Source organism: Macaca nemestrina, chromosome 1, assembly GCF_043159975.1.
Source record: "Macaca nemestrina isolate mMacNem1 chromosome 1, mMacNem.hap1, whole genome shotgun sequence".
NCBI lineage: Eukaryota > Metazoa > Chordata > Mammalia > Primates > Cercopithecidae > Macaca > Macaca nemestrina.
The window spans coordinates 165,559,565-165,577,446 of NC_092125.1; the positions used below are offsets into that span (position 1 = coordinate 165,559,565).

The 17,882-nt window shown below is 41.8% G+C and overlaps 1 protein-coding gene and 1 long non-coding RNA gene across 4 annotated transcripts in view; one reads left to right on the forward strand and one right to left on the reverse strand.

The window, feature by feature from the left end:
- Positions 1-17,882, reverse strand: part of LOC112429606 (uncharacterized) — a 296,367-nt gene that overhangs the window by 67,983 nt on the left and 210,502 nt on the right. The gene's annotated exons all lie outside the window — the stretch shown is intronic.
- On the forward strand, positions 3,222-8,827 carry LOC105498435 (DIRAS family GTPase 3). Its single transcript, XM_011770508.3, has 3 exons — positions 3,222-3,344; positions 3,809-4,281; positions 7,415-8,827. The coding sequence occupies exon 3, from the start codon at positions 7,485-7,487 to the stop codon at positions 8,169-8,171; it is 687 nt and encodes a 228-aa protein (XP_011768810.2). The 5' UTR covers positions 3,222-3,344; positions 3,809-4,281; positions 7,415-7,484; the 3' UTR covers positions 8,172-8,827.

Below are 17,882 nucleotides of genomic sequence, written 5' to 3' on the forward strand. Positions count from 1 at the left end.
ACATAAATTTTAAGACTTTAAATTACATGAGTTCATTTATAAACATTTATTTCATTTACAGTTAATTTATTTTTTAACAACTATATCTAGATTTCTTACAAAAATTGAGATATTAGATGGAGCTGGTCATTATTTCAAGTTTTTTTTTTAATTAAATAATTATATAGCCTGTTAACATGAGGTGTTTACCCATATAAGAACCATAAAGTTAAATACATGGGTATCTGTAGATAACTCAGAAGATATAACTTTTCTTTTTTTCCTTAGAGGCAAAGGCTCACTCTGTTGCGCAGGCTAGAGTGCAGTGGTATGATCATAGCTCACTCTAGCCTTGAACACCTGGGCTCAAGGGATCCTCCCTCCTCAGCCTTCAAAGTAGCTGAGATCATAGGCACATGCCTGGCTAATTTCTTAATTTTTTTATGGAGATAGGGTCTTGCTATGTTGCCCAGGATAGTCTCAAACTCCTGGGCTCAAGTGATCCTCCCACCTTGGCCTCTCAAAGTGTTGACATTACAGGTATAATATTAAATTAATCTTACTTATCAAAGAATTGCATAAACAAATATCACTTTGCTTTAGGCCTGGTTTATAGCTTCATGACCTTAATAGCATAGGCAAATATAAAACTGACCAGCGCTTGTGCTCAGAAGCTGATACACCAAAACACAGTATTTAACATGCGAAACTAAAGAAGCCTCAAGGTCTCTCTGACCTTTCCTCTACCCCCACCATCCTTCCCAAAGAAGCTGAAGTTCCTTTATCTGCCTAAGAACCAGACCCACTAAGGAGAACAATTGTTGGTTCTCTACCTCCTATTATCTCATCTGTTACAGAAAAGAAGACCAAGATGTGACCACACCCAAGCAGACCTTTACAGAAGTACAATGACTGCCTTCAAGGATGATTTAAATTCCAAAAAAACCATTTGCAAGTTAATATCTGTTCCTCAATCCAACCATTCTCTCACCAATCATTCACTGCCCCTCAATAAATTCCTCTTCTCCTCCCATAATCTGTTTTACCAGAATCCAAGTCCCCCATCCTTTCTGTAATTTCAAGCCTGGTGCATAAGCCTCTATAACTCATTGAGAAGTTGGGTCTTTATTCTGAAAGCTCCTGTGTACACACATTGAATAAATTTGTATGTCTTTTCTCTTACTAATCAATCTGACCTATGTCAGTGATTTTTCAGCAAATGTTTGGGGGGCGAAGAGCCATGGCCCCCACACCAGTAAACACAGGCAAAAATATATATTGACGATTAGAAGGACGTTTTTAATTTTATTTTTATCAACAATTTTAAAACCAATTACAATTTTAAAACCAAGTAAAAAAGATTTACTTAAGTCACATGAACTAAAAAATTAGGTTAATTACTATATATTTTGTATGAGCGCTCATCTATTTAAACCAATCAGATTAACATTTCTTAAGGGATTTTTGGCCTACTACACTGAATTTTATTATGTAGACATAACATACAGCATAATACATGTACATATGTGTAAATACATTTAAACAAATAGATACACACATAAAGGTCTTCTAGCTTTTATTTTAGAATTTCAGTTGTGAGATAGTAAAACATATCAGCTTGCTGGTTTATAGAAAACAGTTGGATCCAAATTATTTTTCTGGAAAAATGAGATAAAAGCTATGAATCAAATTTTGGTAAAACAGTTTGAGTTAATTATCAATGTAGGGACCAAGGGGAAACTTCAGTGAAGGCTCACTCAAAAACCAACCTGCAAAAGGTAGATTAATTGGAAAAAAATCATATAAATGTATTTAATATGTATACATGGGAGCCTGCAGAATGATGACCCAAACATATAGAGGAAATTGTCTATTTTTAACTTAGGATTAACAAAATATAGACAGCCATGTAGAAATATGATTGGACGAAAAGGGTATGAGCTAATGCTAACAAAATGAATGGGGAAACCCAATGAAAAAAGCCAAACTCTGTAAAATATTTAGAGGTTTATTCTGAGCCAAATATAAGTGACCTGTGACACTATATGTGGTGTCACTACCTGTGACACTATATATAGGACATCTATGGATGTCCTATATAATGGCCTGTGACACAGCATCAGGAGGTCCTGAGAACATGTGCCCAAGGTGTTTGGATTATAGTTTGCTTTTATATATTTTAGGAAGACAGAAAATACAGGCAAAGACATCAATCAATACATGTAAGGTATACATTGGTTTGACCTGGAAAGCCAGGACATTTCGGAGGAGGAAGGGTTTGGCCAGTGATGGCAGGAGGGAGGTTGCGGAAGCCAGGGTTTTTGTTACATACGTGAATCCTGTAATATGCTTCAGAAAGAATAGATGGTATATGTATCTCAAAAGGTAAATGACCTTAAAAGGTGTCAGACTCTTAGTTAAATCCCTCTCGCATCAGGAAAAGACCTGGAAAGGGAAGGAGATTCTCCACAGAATGCAAATTTCCCTCACAAAAGATAGCTTTGCACAGGACCATTCCAAAATATGCCAGAAATATATTTTGGGGTAAAATACTTTGATCTCCTTTAGGGCTGCTACCTGTCATGTGATGCTATACCAGAATCAAGTTGGAATTTGTTTTGAGACAAGTTCTCACTTTGTTGCTCAGACTGGAGTACAGTGGCTGTGATCACGGCTCACTGCAGCTTTGATCTCCTGGGCTCAAGTGATCTTCCCACATCAGCCTCCCAAATAGCTGGGACGACAAGCGGCAGCCACCACACTGGGCTAAATTTTTTAAAAGTAGAGACAAGTTCTCCCCATGTTGCCCAGGCTGGTCTCTAACTCCTGGCCTCAACCTCCTTATTCTCTAGGATTACAGGCGCCAGGCTGGACCTCACAGGTCTTTAAACTTCTATGCACCAGGTACCTGGTAGGGGGAGGGATTATAGTGGCAGAAGAGCAGTACCAGCGGCCCCACACCACACACCGTGGCCTCAGCTGGCTGGGGCACACAAAACCAGGTGCCACCGCCAAGGACTAGGCCCACAGGGTGCTGCTGTCAAAACCTGCTGCCAACAACTTCCATACACTCCCCTGAACGCTCGGTAGGCGGTGGTGCGCAGCTTTCAATACATCCGCCGCCAGGCGCTCACAGGCAAGGGAGAAAGAAGCCAGACCGGCTCGGAGACGTGGCGGGCAGACGCAGGCGCATTTGGAAAAGGGACTGGTGGTGGGAGGTGCGGAGCGGTATTCCTAGCCGCTGGCGGACCCGATGGGGCGTCCTGCGAGGGTTCGGCGAGGGTTCTGCCAGGATAGTAGCAGTGCGCCCAAGGAGTGAGAGGCACCCGGGGCTACTGGAGCCAGACCCTCAACCCGCCCTAGTGGTAGGCGAGGAATAACGAAAGCCACGTATTCCCATTTCTCTAGTGGCTAATGACATTAAAGGTTTTCATATGGTTATTTGCTATCTGCATATCTTCAGTGAAATGTCTGTTCATGTCTTCTATTTTCTAATTGAATTTTTAAAAATAATTGACTTTTGAGTTATGTACATATTCTAGATACTGGTTGTATGCCAGATACGTGGCTTGTAAACATTTTCTCCTAGGTAAACCTTTTCAGTATCGTTACAGGGTCTTTCACAAAGCAAAACGTATGGGGTCTAATTCATCAAAATTTCTTTTTACTAGTCATGCCACTAATGTCAATGTAAGAACCTTTTGCCTAGCCTTAGGCAATAAAGGGTTTGTTGTTTTTTAAAACACTTTTGTAATTTTACGCGTTACAGTTATGTCTAGCCACTTTTTATTTAAGGGTTTTTTGTTTGTTTGTTTGTTTGTTTTGGCAGGGGGATCTATGGATGTCCTATCTTTCCAGTATTATTTGTGGAAAAGATTATCTTTCCTGCATTAAACTGCTTTTGGACCTTCGTCAAAAATCAGTTGGACCGGTTTTGGCAAAGTTTTGCCTGAAGCTTATTCCAACAGGTGAGAAAAAGTCCACAGTTTTACAGTTCCTCCGCAACCTGTAACCCCACCCTGAACTTCTGGACTAGCCACTCGAGTGTTGCAGATGCCAAGCTGACCTCGGGCCGCTCTGCGTTGGGCCAGCCCCTCCCGGCTGGTTTCTCACCACGCATCGCGCAAGCGGAATTTATGCCTATTACCGACACTCCCTGCGCCCCCGCACCCCGCTCCTGTGCGCAAGTCCGAATCAAACCTCAGAGGAGTGAGCGTTCGGGGCGTCCAGTTGGTTGTCGCGGCAGTCTCTGCGAGCAGCGCATTTGTCTTCTAGGCTGCGTGGTTCGTACCTCCGAGAAAGGTAAGTCTTTCTTTCGCTTTTTTAGGGGTACTTGAAAACAACATGTGCCAGACAAACCAGCAGATGCTGTCCCCAGTGGAAGTTTATGGGCGAGTTGTCCCTACAGCTGGTACCACGTCTTTCTTGGCGCGATTATGCAAGAGCCACCCGCAGCCACTCGCAGCCCCTGCGGGCTCGTGGCAGGTCCTGCAACTGCACTTTGGATAGTCCCGTTGGGAAGCTAGCACTTTTTAATATAGAAGAAAGAGGCTTGGTTAAGTGTGCGAGCTTAAAGGTTGACATAGTGTCCACTATTACAGCTGCTTAGGTAGCTAGTATTCAGGAAATAATAGTGGAGTCGTGTAGTGTGAAAGTAAGATTGAGATGAACGACGAGGGTAGGTGCTACTACAGCCACCAGAGAGAAACCTGACCCTGCAGATGCGTGGTGATGTCCATGAGCCAGGCTGGTACCGCAGCAGCAGCGGCGGGACCTTGAGCTCCGCAGGGCCGCTGGGTTTGGACGCCCTCCGGTTCCTGGAAGCTTTCACCTCCCTCTCAGCCTGAGGCCAGGTGGTCTGGGAAGCTGGAAGGAGTGCTGGGGGGAGGGAGGTCCACTGCCAAAGAATGAGAGTTCTCTTCACATCTGGAAACTTCAGTTATCACATGTGTCCTTTACCAATTTTCTTTTTCTTTTATTTTCTTTCTGATAGAGACGGGGGTCTCCCTTTAGCCAGGTTGGTCTTTAACTCCTTTGCTCAAGCGATCCTCCCACCTTGACTTCCTAAAGTGCTGGAATTACAGGCATGAGCCATCGCGCCTGGCTGCTTTACCAATTTTCTGTGAATGAATTTGTACATACATCGCCTATAGCAGGAAGTAATGTAAAACAGAATAATTAGTAATGCACATTTACTAATGTGGGATGTTGGTGGCCAAGAGATACTTGGTCTTTACTGGAACTCTTGATACTAACGTGGAGTTTATAATAGTTGTGGGCAGTGCAGACAGGGCTAGGATTTCTGTGACTAGAGAACTCTAGTGCGTGAGGACCTAAGGAAAGCTGGATTGTTGATTTTTGTCAATAAATAAGATGTGAAAGATTGCATCACTGTAGCAGAAATCTAGTTTTTTAAGCTAAATTTTATTAAAGGTCATCATTGCTAAAGGAATTGTGCCCAGGATTTGGATAGCTGATATCATTACTTAATATTAGATGATATCAACTAACCACATCTTATAGACTGGAACAAAGTGCTAGATTTTACCTGAAAGCTGCAAAAATGAATGATTTAGACATATGTATGTATTTATTTTGTATCAATTTCAAATATTTATTGTATTAACATCCCTGGTCCCCTTTAATCAAGAATATAAAATCATTTACTTAAATTTTGCCACTTAAGTTTAGAATACTCTTAGAATCACGCTATCTTAAAGAAGCCAGACTAGAATTAGAAGCAAGTAAGTCTGAAGATATAACAACCAGCAACAACATTTTTTTTTCCAAACGAAAACTCTAATATGGGGTGGGCATGTTGTCTCACACCTGTAATCCCAACACTTTGGCAGGCCGATGCAGGAGGATCACTTGAACACAGGAGTTCAAGACCAGCCTAGACAACACAGTGAAACCCCGTCCCTACAAAAAATAAGAAAATTAGCTGGGCATGGTGTTACATGCCTGTAGTCCCAGCTACTCGGGAGACTGAGGTGAGAGGATTGATTGATCCCAGGAGGTTGAGGCTGCTGTGAGCCATGATCGCATGACTGCACTCCAGCCTGAGGGATAGAGCAAGACCCTGACTCAAAAAAAAAAAAAAAAAATCACCACCAAAACTCTAATACGAACATATTACTCTCATGGCCTTGCACATTCTAAAAGGGTCCTTTTCCCCAGTACTGGGACAGTATGTGTTCAACTACGCAGCCAGCAAGAAAGGCTAGTTTATATAGGAAGTGTGCTATATACAAAAAGCGTCTCTTCTCTTTCTGGTATTGTACATGACACAATCACAGCTGTACCTGAAGAGAAGTGCATTTTCAGGACCATCATCACATAGAAACACGTATAAATTTCTATACTTAGTGCCAGAGGAATGACATTGCCTTGTACTTTTCCTACCTGTGTCCAGAGGCCAGCTATGCGGTCTGTCTGCATGGTGCCTAGAACTTTTTCCATCTGACCTAGGATGCTTCTGAAGCAGTCCCCCTGGGCAGCTGTCTGGTATTGAGGATATACCTCTGAGAAAAGTTTCTTACAAACCTATTCTACTGTGTTTTTTCCGGAACTCAAAAAGTTCATTGACTGTTCAAATCCTGAAATTTCCTCTGCTTCCATAAGGCTGAATTAAAACTACTCTGTTAAAGGTAGTAGCCATGGCAAAAGAAAAACCACTGTTCTGTAGAAAAACTCATTCAATATTTAGAATGTGTTCTAAGCAGAGATGAGATACTGAAAAGAAAGGCACATATATATATATATTTTTTAACTCCACTGTCATTGTGACTAAGGATTCATGAACTAAGACCCCTCCCTCAGCTCTTGGTGGCACATGGTGACAGCATGCTCAGAGCAAAGGTGCTCCCCATGCCTCTTCTTGGGCTGTGCTGACTGCAGCTGCCTCCCCTCTCTACATCCCACACCACTGATGCCAAACACCCCTCCTTTCCCCTGTACTGATGACTCTGTAGCTTTAACCAGGGTGGTGGTGTCACTCTAAATGTCACGTTGGCATTCAGCCCCGGAGAGTGGGGAAAATTCCCCCACCTGCTTCTCTTTGACTGTTCAGTCCTCTTCAATTAAAATCTTCATTTTACAAGAGAGGAAATGAGAGTAAGTGTTTCTTGTAGGGGTGTAGTGAGAATTTAATAAAACAGTTAAAGGAAAGAAAACAAAAGGTAGTATTGTTGCACTTTCTAGATGGTAAAAAGCAAACCACCAGGTCTGCTGAGTATATATCACCTGCCGGTCCCTCGGTCTAGCAGGCTGAACTTTGTGCCTGGGAATTTTCTTCTCGCCCTGTGCACCCCTTTGCGTCACGGGGTGGACTCTCTCCAGAGTCCTAGTGGAGCAGCTGGCCAGGCTGACGTCATCTGACAACATTGTAGGTTACCACTACCATCTCTCACCGTCTGTCTCACTTTCTTCCTAGGGAGTCAGTCTCCTGCTGCCAGCTAAGTGTGGGAGAACTTGTGCACGTATCTCCGCTCCGAATCCCAACGATGGGTAACGTCAGTTTTCGCTCCAAGGAACAGCAGCTGCTGCAGCGGTTGCGGCTTCTGCCTGCCCTGCTTGTCCTCCGCGCCTTCAAGTCCCACAGGAGGATCAGAGATTACCGCGTCGTGGTAGTCGGCACCGCTGGTGTGGGGAAAAGCACGCTGCTGCACAAGTGGGCGAGCGGCAACTTCCGTCATGAGTACCTGCCGACCATTGAAAATACCTACTGCCAGTTGCTGGGCTGCAGCCACGGTGTGCTTTCCCTGCACATCACCGACAGCAAGAGTGGCGACAGCAACCGCGCTCTGCAGCGCCACGTTATAGCCCGGGGCCACGCCTTCGTCCTGGTCTACTCAGTCACCAAGAAGGAAACCCTGGAAGAGCTGAAGGCCTTCTATGAGCTGATCCGCAAGATCAAAGGTAACAACCTGCATAAGTTCCCCATCGTGCTGGTAGGCAATAAAAGTGATGACATCCACCGGGAGGTGACCCTGCATGATGGTGCCACCTGTGCGATGGAGTGGAATTGCGCCTTCATGGAGATCTCGGCCAAGACAGATATGAATGTGCATGAGCTGTTCCACATGCTGCTGAATTACAAGCAGCAGCCCACCGACCTCCAGGAGCCCGAGAAGGAATCCCAGATGCCCAACACCACTGAGAAGCTGCTTGACAAGTGCATAATCATGTGAGCCCTGGGCCTTAAGAGCCAGCTCTTCCTATCCTGTAGTGTGTAGAAAACGTGGACTCATTTCACCGTGTTACATGTACATGGTTGATTTTGTGCTGTTTGGACTGTAACATCCATATTGTCAATAAATATACCTTGTAAGTGGATAACTTCCTTTTCCCAGGCCAGAGAATTCAAATTGTTAAAAGATCGGCATTTGAAGAGGAGAACAAAAGTAGCATGATGTATTTAAAGTAAGGCCTTTAGTAATAAATGTAATAAGAGAAAATGTTTTGAAAAGAACAAAACATCAAAATGAATAGAAAGAAAAATTGGAAGGTGTCCTTTGGTAACCCTATTATTGTGTATTACCTTTAAACATTTCACATCGTGTAAGTGTTTAATCATATCTTTTAATTGTGTATTTAATTAAGAAAAGTGTTTTCACAACAAAAGCTTTTGACAATTTGCTGCGTGACATATACTATATTAAAAAATGAATATGCTATAGCTGATCATTAGGGGTTTGGGAGCAGAGAAAATTGTGAAAGTGGAACTCTCTCACTAAAGATGTTAGTAGTTTCCTATGTCCTTTAAAAATGTTTGAGTATTCTGCATAACAGTTTTAAAAAGTGTAACCGCTTCTTGACTTAATAAAGCTTTTCCTGCATGCAATCAGCTGTAAGAATTTGTCTTTCTAGAAAACAAAACATTGCCCATTGTATTAAAATTTAAACCATATCTGTTAAAGGTTTCCAATAAGAACTTCACACATGGGTGTCCCTGCCATGTTGAAATTATCCAATATGGGAGGGAGGTGTTTTAGGGAGGTCTCTGCAATGCAGAGCTGTTTTGTGTCTTTCCTGGACTGACATCCAGAAGAACTCCAGGCATCTTTGAGGAAGATGGTCACAGTGTTGCTGTCTCAAGAGGAAGCAGGTGAAAAGCAAGCCTCTGCCTTCCGTCTCTTCCTATATTCTGAAATACTGGATATAGGCAATAGGGAGCAGAATGAAAGATAAGGGGGGGAATGATATTTGAGAGACTCCCCTATAAGGGAGTTTTTAGAGATTAATTTTATATTTGAACATAATTTTTTGAGTGAGGGAATAAAGTATACATATCCTTGCTTTTGAGAGGTTTTTTTTTTTTTTCTTTTTTTAACTTGGGAGTGGTTCAGGGGAGTCTCTTAATCTAGTGATTTTTTTCCCCACAAAGTATTATTGAACAAATATGTATTGAACAATGTATGTGCTTCTAGAGGAGAAGCACATTGTTGAGAAGGAATTGTAAACACAATTTCATGGTACTCTAGATAGTTTCAAGCTTAGAAAATCTATTCGGTGGCTCCTTTTTAAATAATTAATTTAAAATTTCCCTATTCATTTTCATAGCAATTATTCTTACCACTTGGAAAATACCCAAATGGTTCTACCATATAGTTTTTTATGAATTCTTTTCCTAAAAACCAGTTCTTTGCTGAAGTCCTAATGGAGTAAAGCTGGTTCTAAAAGAAAATACTCTACCTTGGTTATTCTCCAGGATAATTCTCCTTCAAAATGTATTGCATTTATTGTTGCTCCTCATAGGTGAGCAAAGGGATTATTAAAATCCAAGTGGCAAATACTAACCTTGAGAAAGGGAAGAACATGTTTTCAATGTTACAAGTAATAGTTAAGAAAAGAATTTTTGTTCCTGGGGTAACATCTTTATATAAGTAGGTAGTTACCTTACTGTAGAGAATGATTTTATTTTCCATTAAAACTTGTGCTAAATAGCAGGATTTTACCCCTCTACTTCTATCTTTGCCCAAATAGGAAAAATATAATCAGGATGATTACATTTTTAAAGACAATCTAATTACAACATTTTTCAGTCCCAATAACCAACTAAATACATCAAAGGTCTCTTATGTTTCAGTTCAAATCAAATAACATGCATTCACTTTACAGTTCTCTGACTTCTAAATACCTTTGCTCTTGCTACTTCTGAGCCCTAAACACCTATCAACAGGTTGGATTCCAGCCAGGGAATCAGAATATTTTTGGATCATCCAATATGCAGCTCACCACCTAGTTATACTATAATTTATTTCTTCCCAGGATGCTTAAGAAACAGTTTCATTTTCATGACCAGCAAGGGCTTCAGGAAGCATCCTACCACAGGGTCCCTGGAAATGAAACGTGAATCTGCTCATGGCTGGGGTGGTCTCCATGTTAAATTCAGTCACTGTCACTCCCTTGGCGGACATCTGGTGAGCAAACACAGCTGCGGGGTACACCACAGGGGGAGCATATGCCACTAGACATAGTCACAAGGGTGAACTGTCTGTCAACCTCCTCCAGAAAGGCAGGATCCAAGTTTTCGCCAAACCACAGGGCTTAAGGTTGCGGCAAGCCCCTGCTCTCTGTCTCTTCACACCCAGGAAATTTCTCAACTGGGATTCTGGCATCTTGAGTACCAGGTCCTGGAGCACCTTCTCCTGATAAAGGTGGACCAACTGACTCTCATAATTCTCTGACACGACTCCACAAGAGGTACATGGAGTTTAACATAAGCTAGGGTGGATTTCCAGAAGGTTCTTGGCGCCAGCCTTGGGTGCCGCTCATGGTTGTTCTGTCATGATCATGCCCTGGCGGCCCTGTCCGCCCAGCAGGGCATCACATTCGGTGGTGGTGAGGTGCAGGGCTGGGCTCCTGCTCTGCCTGACCTCCCACCCGCAGTGGGGAGCTCCTGCACCCGGAAAAGCGTGGGCAGAGGCCGGAGGGGCCGCCAGGGCCTGAGCTGACATTTTCCCCAATGACCTCCAGCTTGTCTGAAGTGGAATCCCACTTACCTCACTAACACTAGCCCCTGAAATGACCACCATGTGCTTCTCCTGTCTGGCATATCTTGGTTTCTGTGGTGGATGGAAGCTTCAGGCCACAAAACAGCTGGGAAATTAATGGGCTCGGGACAATGTGGAGAGATTAGCAGGTTTTCTTGTAGTTCTGATTCATTCATTTATTCATTCATTCATTCATTCATTCATTCATCCATTCATTCATTCAGAGACAGGGTCTCACCTTATTGCCCAGGCTGAAGTGCAGTGGCACAGTCTTGGCTCACTGCAGCCTCCACCTCCCAGGCTCAAGGAATCCTGCCACCTCAGCCTCCCAAGTAGCTGGGATTACAGCCACCATGCCTGGCTACCTTTTGTATTTTTTGTAGAGATGGGGTTTCTCCATGTTGCCCAGGCTGGTCTGAAACTCCTGGGCTCAAGCAATCTGCCTGCCTCAGCCTCCCAAAGTGCTGGGATTCCAGCATGAGCCACCCTGCCCAGCAGTGGTTCTGATTCTTTCATGGGCAGCAGGAGGTGGGGGTGGGGTGGAGCAGCTCAAAGTCCTGCCCCCAAATAAAAATATTTTAAGATAGCAAATATTTATAATCTACATGCCAATGTTTTTGAACTATAGAATGTATATAATCTTTCTACATTGACATGCTCTTACTTTAATCCTCACAACTATCCAATAAAAAAGATAATGTTATGCCTATGTTACAGATGGGGGGACACTGATAAATGTCACAAAACTGGTAAGTAGCAAAGCCAGGATTTGAACCCAACTGTTCTGCTCCAGGTCAGTGCTCTTGACCACTGTAGTACACTTGTTTTTTTTTTTTGAGACGGAGTCTGGCTCTGTCGCCCAGGCTGGAGTGCAGTGGCACAATCTCGGCTCACTGCAAGCTCTGCCTCCCGGGTTCACACCATTCTCCTGCCTTACCTTCCCAAGTAGCTGGGACTGCAGGTGCCCACCACCACCCCCAGCTAATTTTTTGTATTTTTAGTAGAGACAGGGTTTCACCGTGTTAGCCAGGATGGTCTCCATCTCCTGACCTCGTGATCTGCGCGCCTCGGCCTCCCAAAGTGCTGGGATTACAGGTGTGAGCCACCGTGCCCGGCCTGTGGTACACTTCTTTTCCAAGATGACTAGTCAAAGGGCGGAGGAACTCACCTTTCTGTTTTCTATTCATATTATGCCAAGGTGGAAAATGAACCTTCCTCAGAGTTTCTCCCAAATCCCAGATGGGAGGCAAAGAAGCAAGTCAACAATTTAACAAGCATAGGGTGTTTTAGAAACAGGGAAGATAAGCACCTTTAATGAGGAGTGGGAAATATTTTCCCTGAAGAGATTACATGACTGGAATCTTGTAGGTCTAGTAGGATTGGTTTAGGTAGGGTGGGTGAAGGTGAGGGAAGGAGAGGAAGACCTTTCACATTTCAGGCAGACAGGACAGTGAACAAAAGCACGGAGAAAATGTGGGGTCTGAGAGATCACAGCCTGATTCTGGAAATGGACGGAGGAAATTGTGGAAGATGAGCTAGAGAAATTAGAGTTTAGAATTCATTCTTTAGAGGTAATGAGGAATTAGGAAGGGATTTAGGCAAACTTGATCATACTTGCATTTTGAAAAGATCACTCTAGAGCCTCTGTGGGAATGGAGAAAGACAGGTAGACCAATTAGAAAACCATTAGAATCATCCAGGAATGAGATTTTGAACAAATGCTCTAGCCATTGCCAGAGGGAACAATGACAAGAGGATGGACTTGAGAATTACTTAGTAGGGAGAATGGCCAAAGCTTGGTGATGTGTTGGAGTTTAGAATAAAGGGAGAAACAAGGTGACTGTCATGTTTCTGAGTGGGATTCCTGGGTGGGTCATGGGGTCATTGACCAAGTCTAGAAATGCACAAAGGGGTCAATTTGGGTGAAAATCTATTTGCACATGCACATGTGAACAATAAATTACATTCTAGATAACACAGTTGCAAGATGTTTATGAGACAACCAGGTGAAGGTTTCCAGTGGAAACTGGACTGGGATTAGAGACTAGAGATCATGATTTGTGAGTTTTCAACATATGGCTGATGGTAAGGCTATGGAGGGAAAGAAGAGGAGGCAAGATGAAAGTGGTTAGGGTAGAATCCTGGAGAACAGAAGCACTTAGCTACTGACAAAGAGGAAACTGTGAAGGGCACTTTGAAGTGACCAAAAGATAGGAGGAAACTCACAATGTACAGCAGTAAATGCTGAGACAGAAATGAGTTTCAAAGAAAAGCATGTAGTCTATCACAGCAAAAAGGTAATAATATGAGGATTAGAAAGTCTTGTTGATACTTAGCAGAGATTTCTGGGCCCACCCAAGAGAGAGAAGCCTCATTTCTCCCATGTACTGTCTTGCAACTAAAATAACCCTGGAAATAGCATAACAGATAAGCAAAGGGAAATACTTACAGGTGGGAAAATGTGGGCAATCTAGGAACCTCAGGATGTAAGGAATGCTATGATAGTAATTTTTTGGGTATCCTTATTGTGTCCATGTATCCTGGATAGGACACTGCAGAAGCCCCCAGGCTAGAACCACCAATAGGTGCCCACACGTGTGAGCATGTACACACACAAACACACAAAGGGCTGACAAAAGCATGTTTCCCCTAGCCAGGAAAGGACAAATTAACAAGAGGAAATCTTTTTGGCAATATCTGTGCTACTCCAGATAAACACCAATGGCAAAACCCCTTCTATTCTTCCTCCCCCAAGAGGAAAATTGTCTTCCACCTCACCATACTCTTCCCTGAAGAAGTAAATGCTAATGATTTGATTTCCTCTTCTGGTACTGTTACCAGCAGGACAGAATAGGAAACTATACAGGCTGTCAACCTAAATGACAGAGAGAGGCTTTCTAAGAGGAAATTACGTTTATTTGGAAATAGAGCATTGCAAAGGGAATATACATGCAATAGTAAACTATGTGCATATTTGGAGTAAAGGAAGACAAACATTTCTAAAGGAAAAAGAAATGAGGAGCATTACACAATTGTTCTTGAAATAATTATCCTTGGCTACAAAGATCAATGACAAGTATGACACCAGCCTGAGGTTGGACAGACAGTGCTAGTCATATGTCCTGCAGAAGTGTCTTTTTGTGTGATTGTGATGGCCTTTGTGCCAGGTGGTGTTTTTTGTAGAGATTTTTTCTGTTGTTATTATCAAGCATACAAGCATGAGAACCCTCTCTTCATGGCCTTCCCTAGCTCTTATTTCCAGAGTTTTCTTAACTTTGGTGACACCATTTTGGCCCTGACAACTTTTGCAGGGCCAAGGAAAAGCTTCCACTTTATCCTCTAAAAGTTTCCTGAAAATCAGTTGACAAATGGCAGACTAATAGTCAGGAATGCATACATGGGAGAGAATCACAGAGTGTTTATTAGTTTGTTTTTATGCTGATGATAAAGACATACCTGAGACTGGGTAATTTATAAAGAAAAAAGAGGTTTTATGGACTCACAGTTCCACATGGCTGGGGAGTCCTCACAATCATGGTGGAAGGCAAAAGGCATGTCTTACATGGTGGCAGGCAAGAGGGAATGAGAGCTAAGTGAAAAGGGAAACCCATTATAAAACCATCAGACATCGTGAGACTTATTCACTACTATGAGAACAGTTTAGGGGAAACCACCCCCATGATTCAATTATTTTCCACCAGGTCCCTCCCACAACACATGGGAATTATGGAAGCTATAATTCAAGATGAGATTCAGGTGGGGACACAGCCAAACCATATCAGAGTGATCACTCCAACTCCCCAATGGGGCACAAAAGCTTATATACATTTTGTCATGGAGGAGGGAGGAGACAGGGGCCCCCCTTGCATTTGAAGGGAGGGAGAAATGAGACAAGTTAGAGAGCCCTTGATTCTAGGGTTTATTTTTGAGTCCTTGCAATTCTTAAAAGCAGTCAACATACTCAACTGCCGTATTTTGGGAAATCATTTTCTGCCCCCCAACAGAGCTAATCCTCTAGCTCAGATTCCTTCTATCCTTTCCTTGCTGGTAGGGTGGTGTGGTGGTGGGTGGTAGGGTGCTAACTTGGACATGGCTCAGTGCTGAGCCTTAAAACAATGTCTTTTGACTAATAATCCAGTGTTGTTTTTGCCCCTACAACAGACTAACCCTCTAAGAATTGTAAGACTTAGTTCTTATGTTCAAGTAGAATCATCAATCAGAAGTCAGAAGAGTCACATTTCATAATTTATTCCTAACTTTACAATTGTTTAGCCTTATATCTGAAATGAGCTGATCGGGGGTTCATGCTCTGAATGCCTTTACAGGGTTGTGTCAGTGGCATCAGTGAAAATGAATGAGGCTATGCAAGCTGGAGCTAGTTAATACTTTCCTCCCTCTCTCATCTCATCACTATGGCTCACTAAGGAGCTGAGCTAATACCCCAATAAGGCAGTATGAGTTTGCACCCACATTTTCTGGGAGGAGTTCTATAAGACTGAGAAGGAAGTTCAACTTTCAGTCCACCCTTCTGCAAAGAGGCAGTGTGAGCACACCACTTCCACTGAAAATACACACTCACTTGGCCCTCAAACTACATTTCAGTGGAGATAATGCCTGGTAAAAAAGATTACATAGGATCTAGAGTCTTCCAAATGTCTAGAATACCATAGGAAATCACTCATCAAACTAAGAACCATAACTAACTAACTAAATACAGAAAAGTCACAGCTTAAATGAGAAAAGAAACGAACAGGCAACACCAAGATAAATTCCAAGGTGTTGGAATTATCCGAAGAGAATTTTAAAGCAGCAATTATGAATTATCTTTAACAAAAAAAAGAGAAAACCTTAATAAAGGAGTAGAAGTTAAAAAAGAATCAAATGGAAACTATAACACTGAAAAGTACAACAACCAAAATAAAAATCTTGCTAGATGGACTCAATAGTAGAGTGGAGATGACAGAGGAGATATCATCAGTGAACTTGAGGACAGATGAATATAATTTACCCAATCTGAACAAGAGAGAGAAAGTAGAACAAAGAAAATTAACAGTCTCACAAGGGCCAACATTCGTATTACTAGATTCCCAGAAAAAGAGAAGAGAAAGGAGCAATTTACAGGGGAAGACAGTCGCTGTCAAGGTGCAGGTGGGTGATGGAGGGGCACTGGATCCATTACACTTTCTTTTCCCCATACTCCTCCTCACTGCCCCCATCCCCTATCTTTACTACACTCTGCCTGGACTTTTTCTTCTCTTAATAAAGTCACATATTAAAATTCAAGGCATTCTTCAGGACTCAAAAAATGCCAAATCTGTTGAAAGCCTTCCTTGCTTTCCTTAATGGAACTTGGTAGCACCTCTCTCACCACATGCCTGTAACTTATATTGAACTTTAACTTGGACCTGGCTCAATGTTGAACCTTAAAACAATGTCTTTTGACTAATAATCCATTGTTGTTTTTGCCCCTACACCAGACTAACCCTCTAAGAATTATAAGACACTTTCAAGTAGCATCATCAATCAGGAGTCAAAAGATTCACATTTCATATTTCACTCTTAACTTTATAATTTTTTAGCCTCATGTCAGAACAAATCATTTCTCTCAGACTCAATTTCCTTGTCTTTATAATGGAGGATAAAAAGTTTCTGCTCTGTCTGCCACATCATGTGACTAGGAAAATGGAATAGAATTTGCATGTGAAAATACTTTGTAAATTATAAGAAAAATGCAAGTAAATAATTTTAAATCAGGTTAGGTGAAAGAAAGAAGTGTTATTTACATTTATGGATGTGACAAGTTTCTACTTGCAGAGTTTATGAAAGTTGGCAATTCTGAGTTGAGATTTTGGCCAGAGCCCTAACATTTTTGTATAGAAGTTGATAATAACTTCACAGCACGTTCTCCCCTTTCCACATTTGTTATATTTCTATTACATTTCAGAATGTTTTCTGAAGATGAAACATTTTATAGTTAAGGTATGCTTATGCCTCTTATTAAAATATTATCTCCAGAGTTATTTCCAAATTTTTATGGTAACATCTTGAATAACTATAGTACAATATCACAACCAAGAAATTGACATTAATACAACCTATCAATCTTATTCAGATTATCACCAGTTTTATATATTCTTGTGAGTGTCTGTATGTGTATGTGCATGTATTTAGTTCTATGCAATCTATCATATGTGGCAAGTTATGTAATTACCATCACAATTAAGATACAGAGCGATTTCTTGCGCTACTCTTTTGTAATCACACTCATCTCCCTCCTCCTACACTTTGAACCCTAAACACTGGCAACTATTAATCAGTTCTACTACATCTATAATTTTGTCATATCAAGAATGTTATATAAATGGAATCATGAAGTATGTAAGCTTGTGGGATTTTTTTTTTTTACTCAGCATAATTCCCTTGAGATTCCCTCAAGTTATGCGTATCAATAGTTCATTCCTCATTATTGCTGAATGATGTGGATGTGCTGTCGTTTGTTTAATCATTCATCCATTGAAGAACCTCTGGACTGTTTTCAGTTTTGGCTACTACAAATAATACTGCTATAAGTGTTCACATGCAGGTTTTTGTGTGAAAATAATATTCATTTCTCTGGAATAAGTGCCCAAGAGAACAGTTGCTGGGTCATATGGTGGTTGCGTGCTTAGTTTTATAACAAACTGCCAAACGTTTTCCAGAGTAGCTAAATCATTTTACGTTCCCACAAGCAATGTGTGACTGATCCAATGTCTTTGCATCATCACCAGCATCTGGTGTTGTAATTATATTTTTTAATTTTAGCATTTTGATAATTGTGTAGTTTTGTCTTGTTGTGTTTTCAATTTTTGTTTCCCTAATGGCTAATAAAGATGAACATCTTTTCACATGCTTATTTATCATCTGTAT

Excerpts from the sequence above, each read along its gene's own strand:
- LOC105498435 (XM_011770508.3), top strand. The coding sequence starts at position 7,485 with ATGGGTAACGTCAGTTTTCGCTCCAAGGAACAGCAGCTGCTGCAGCGG.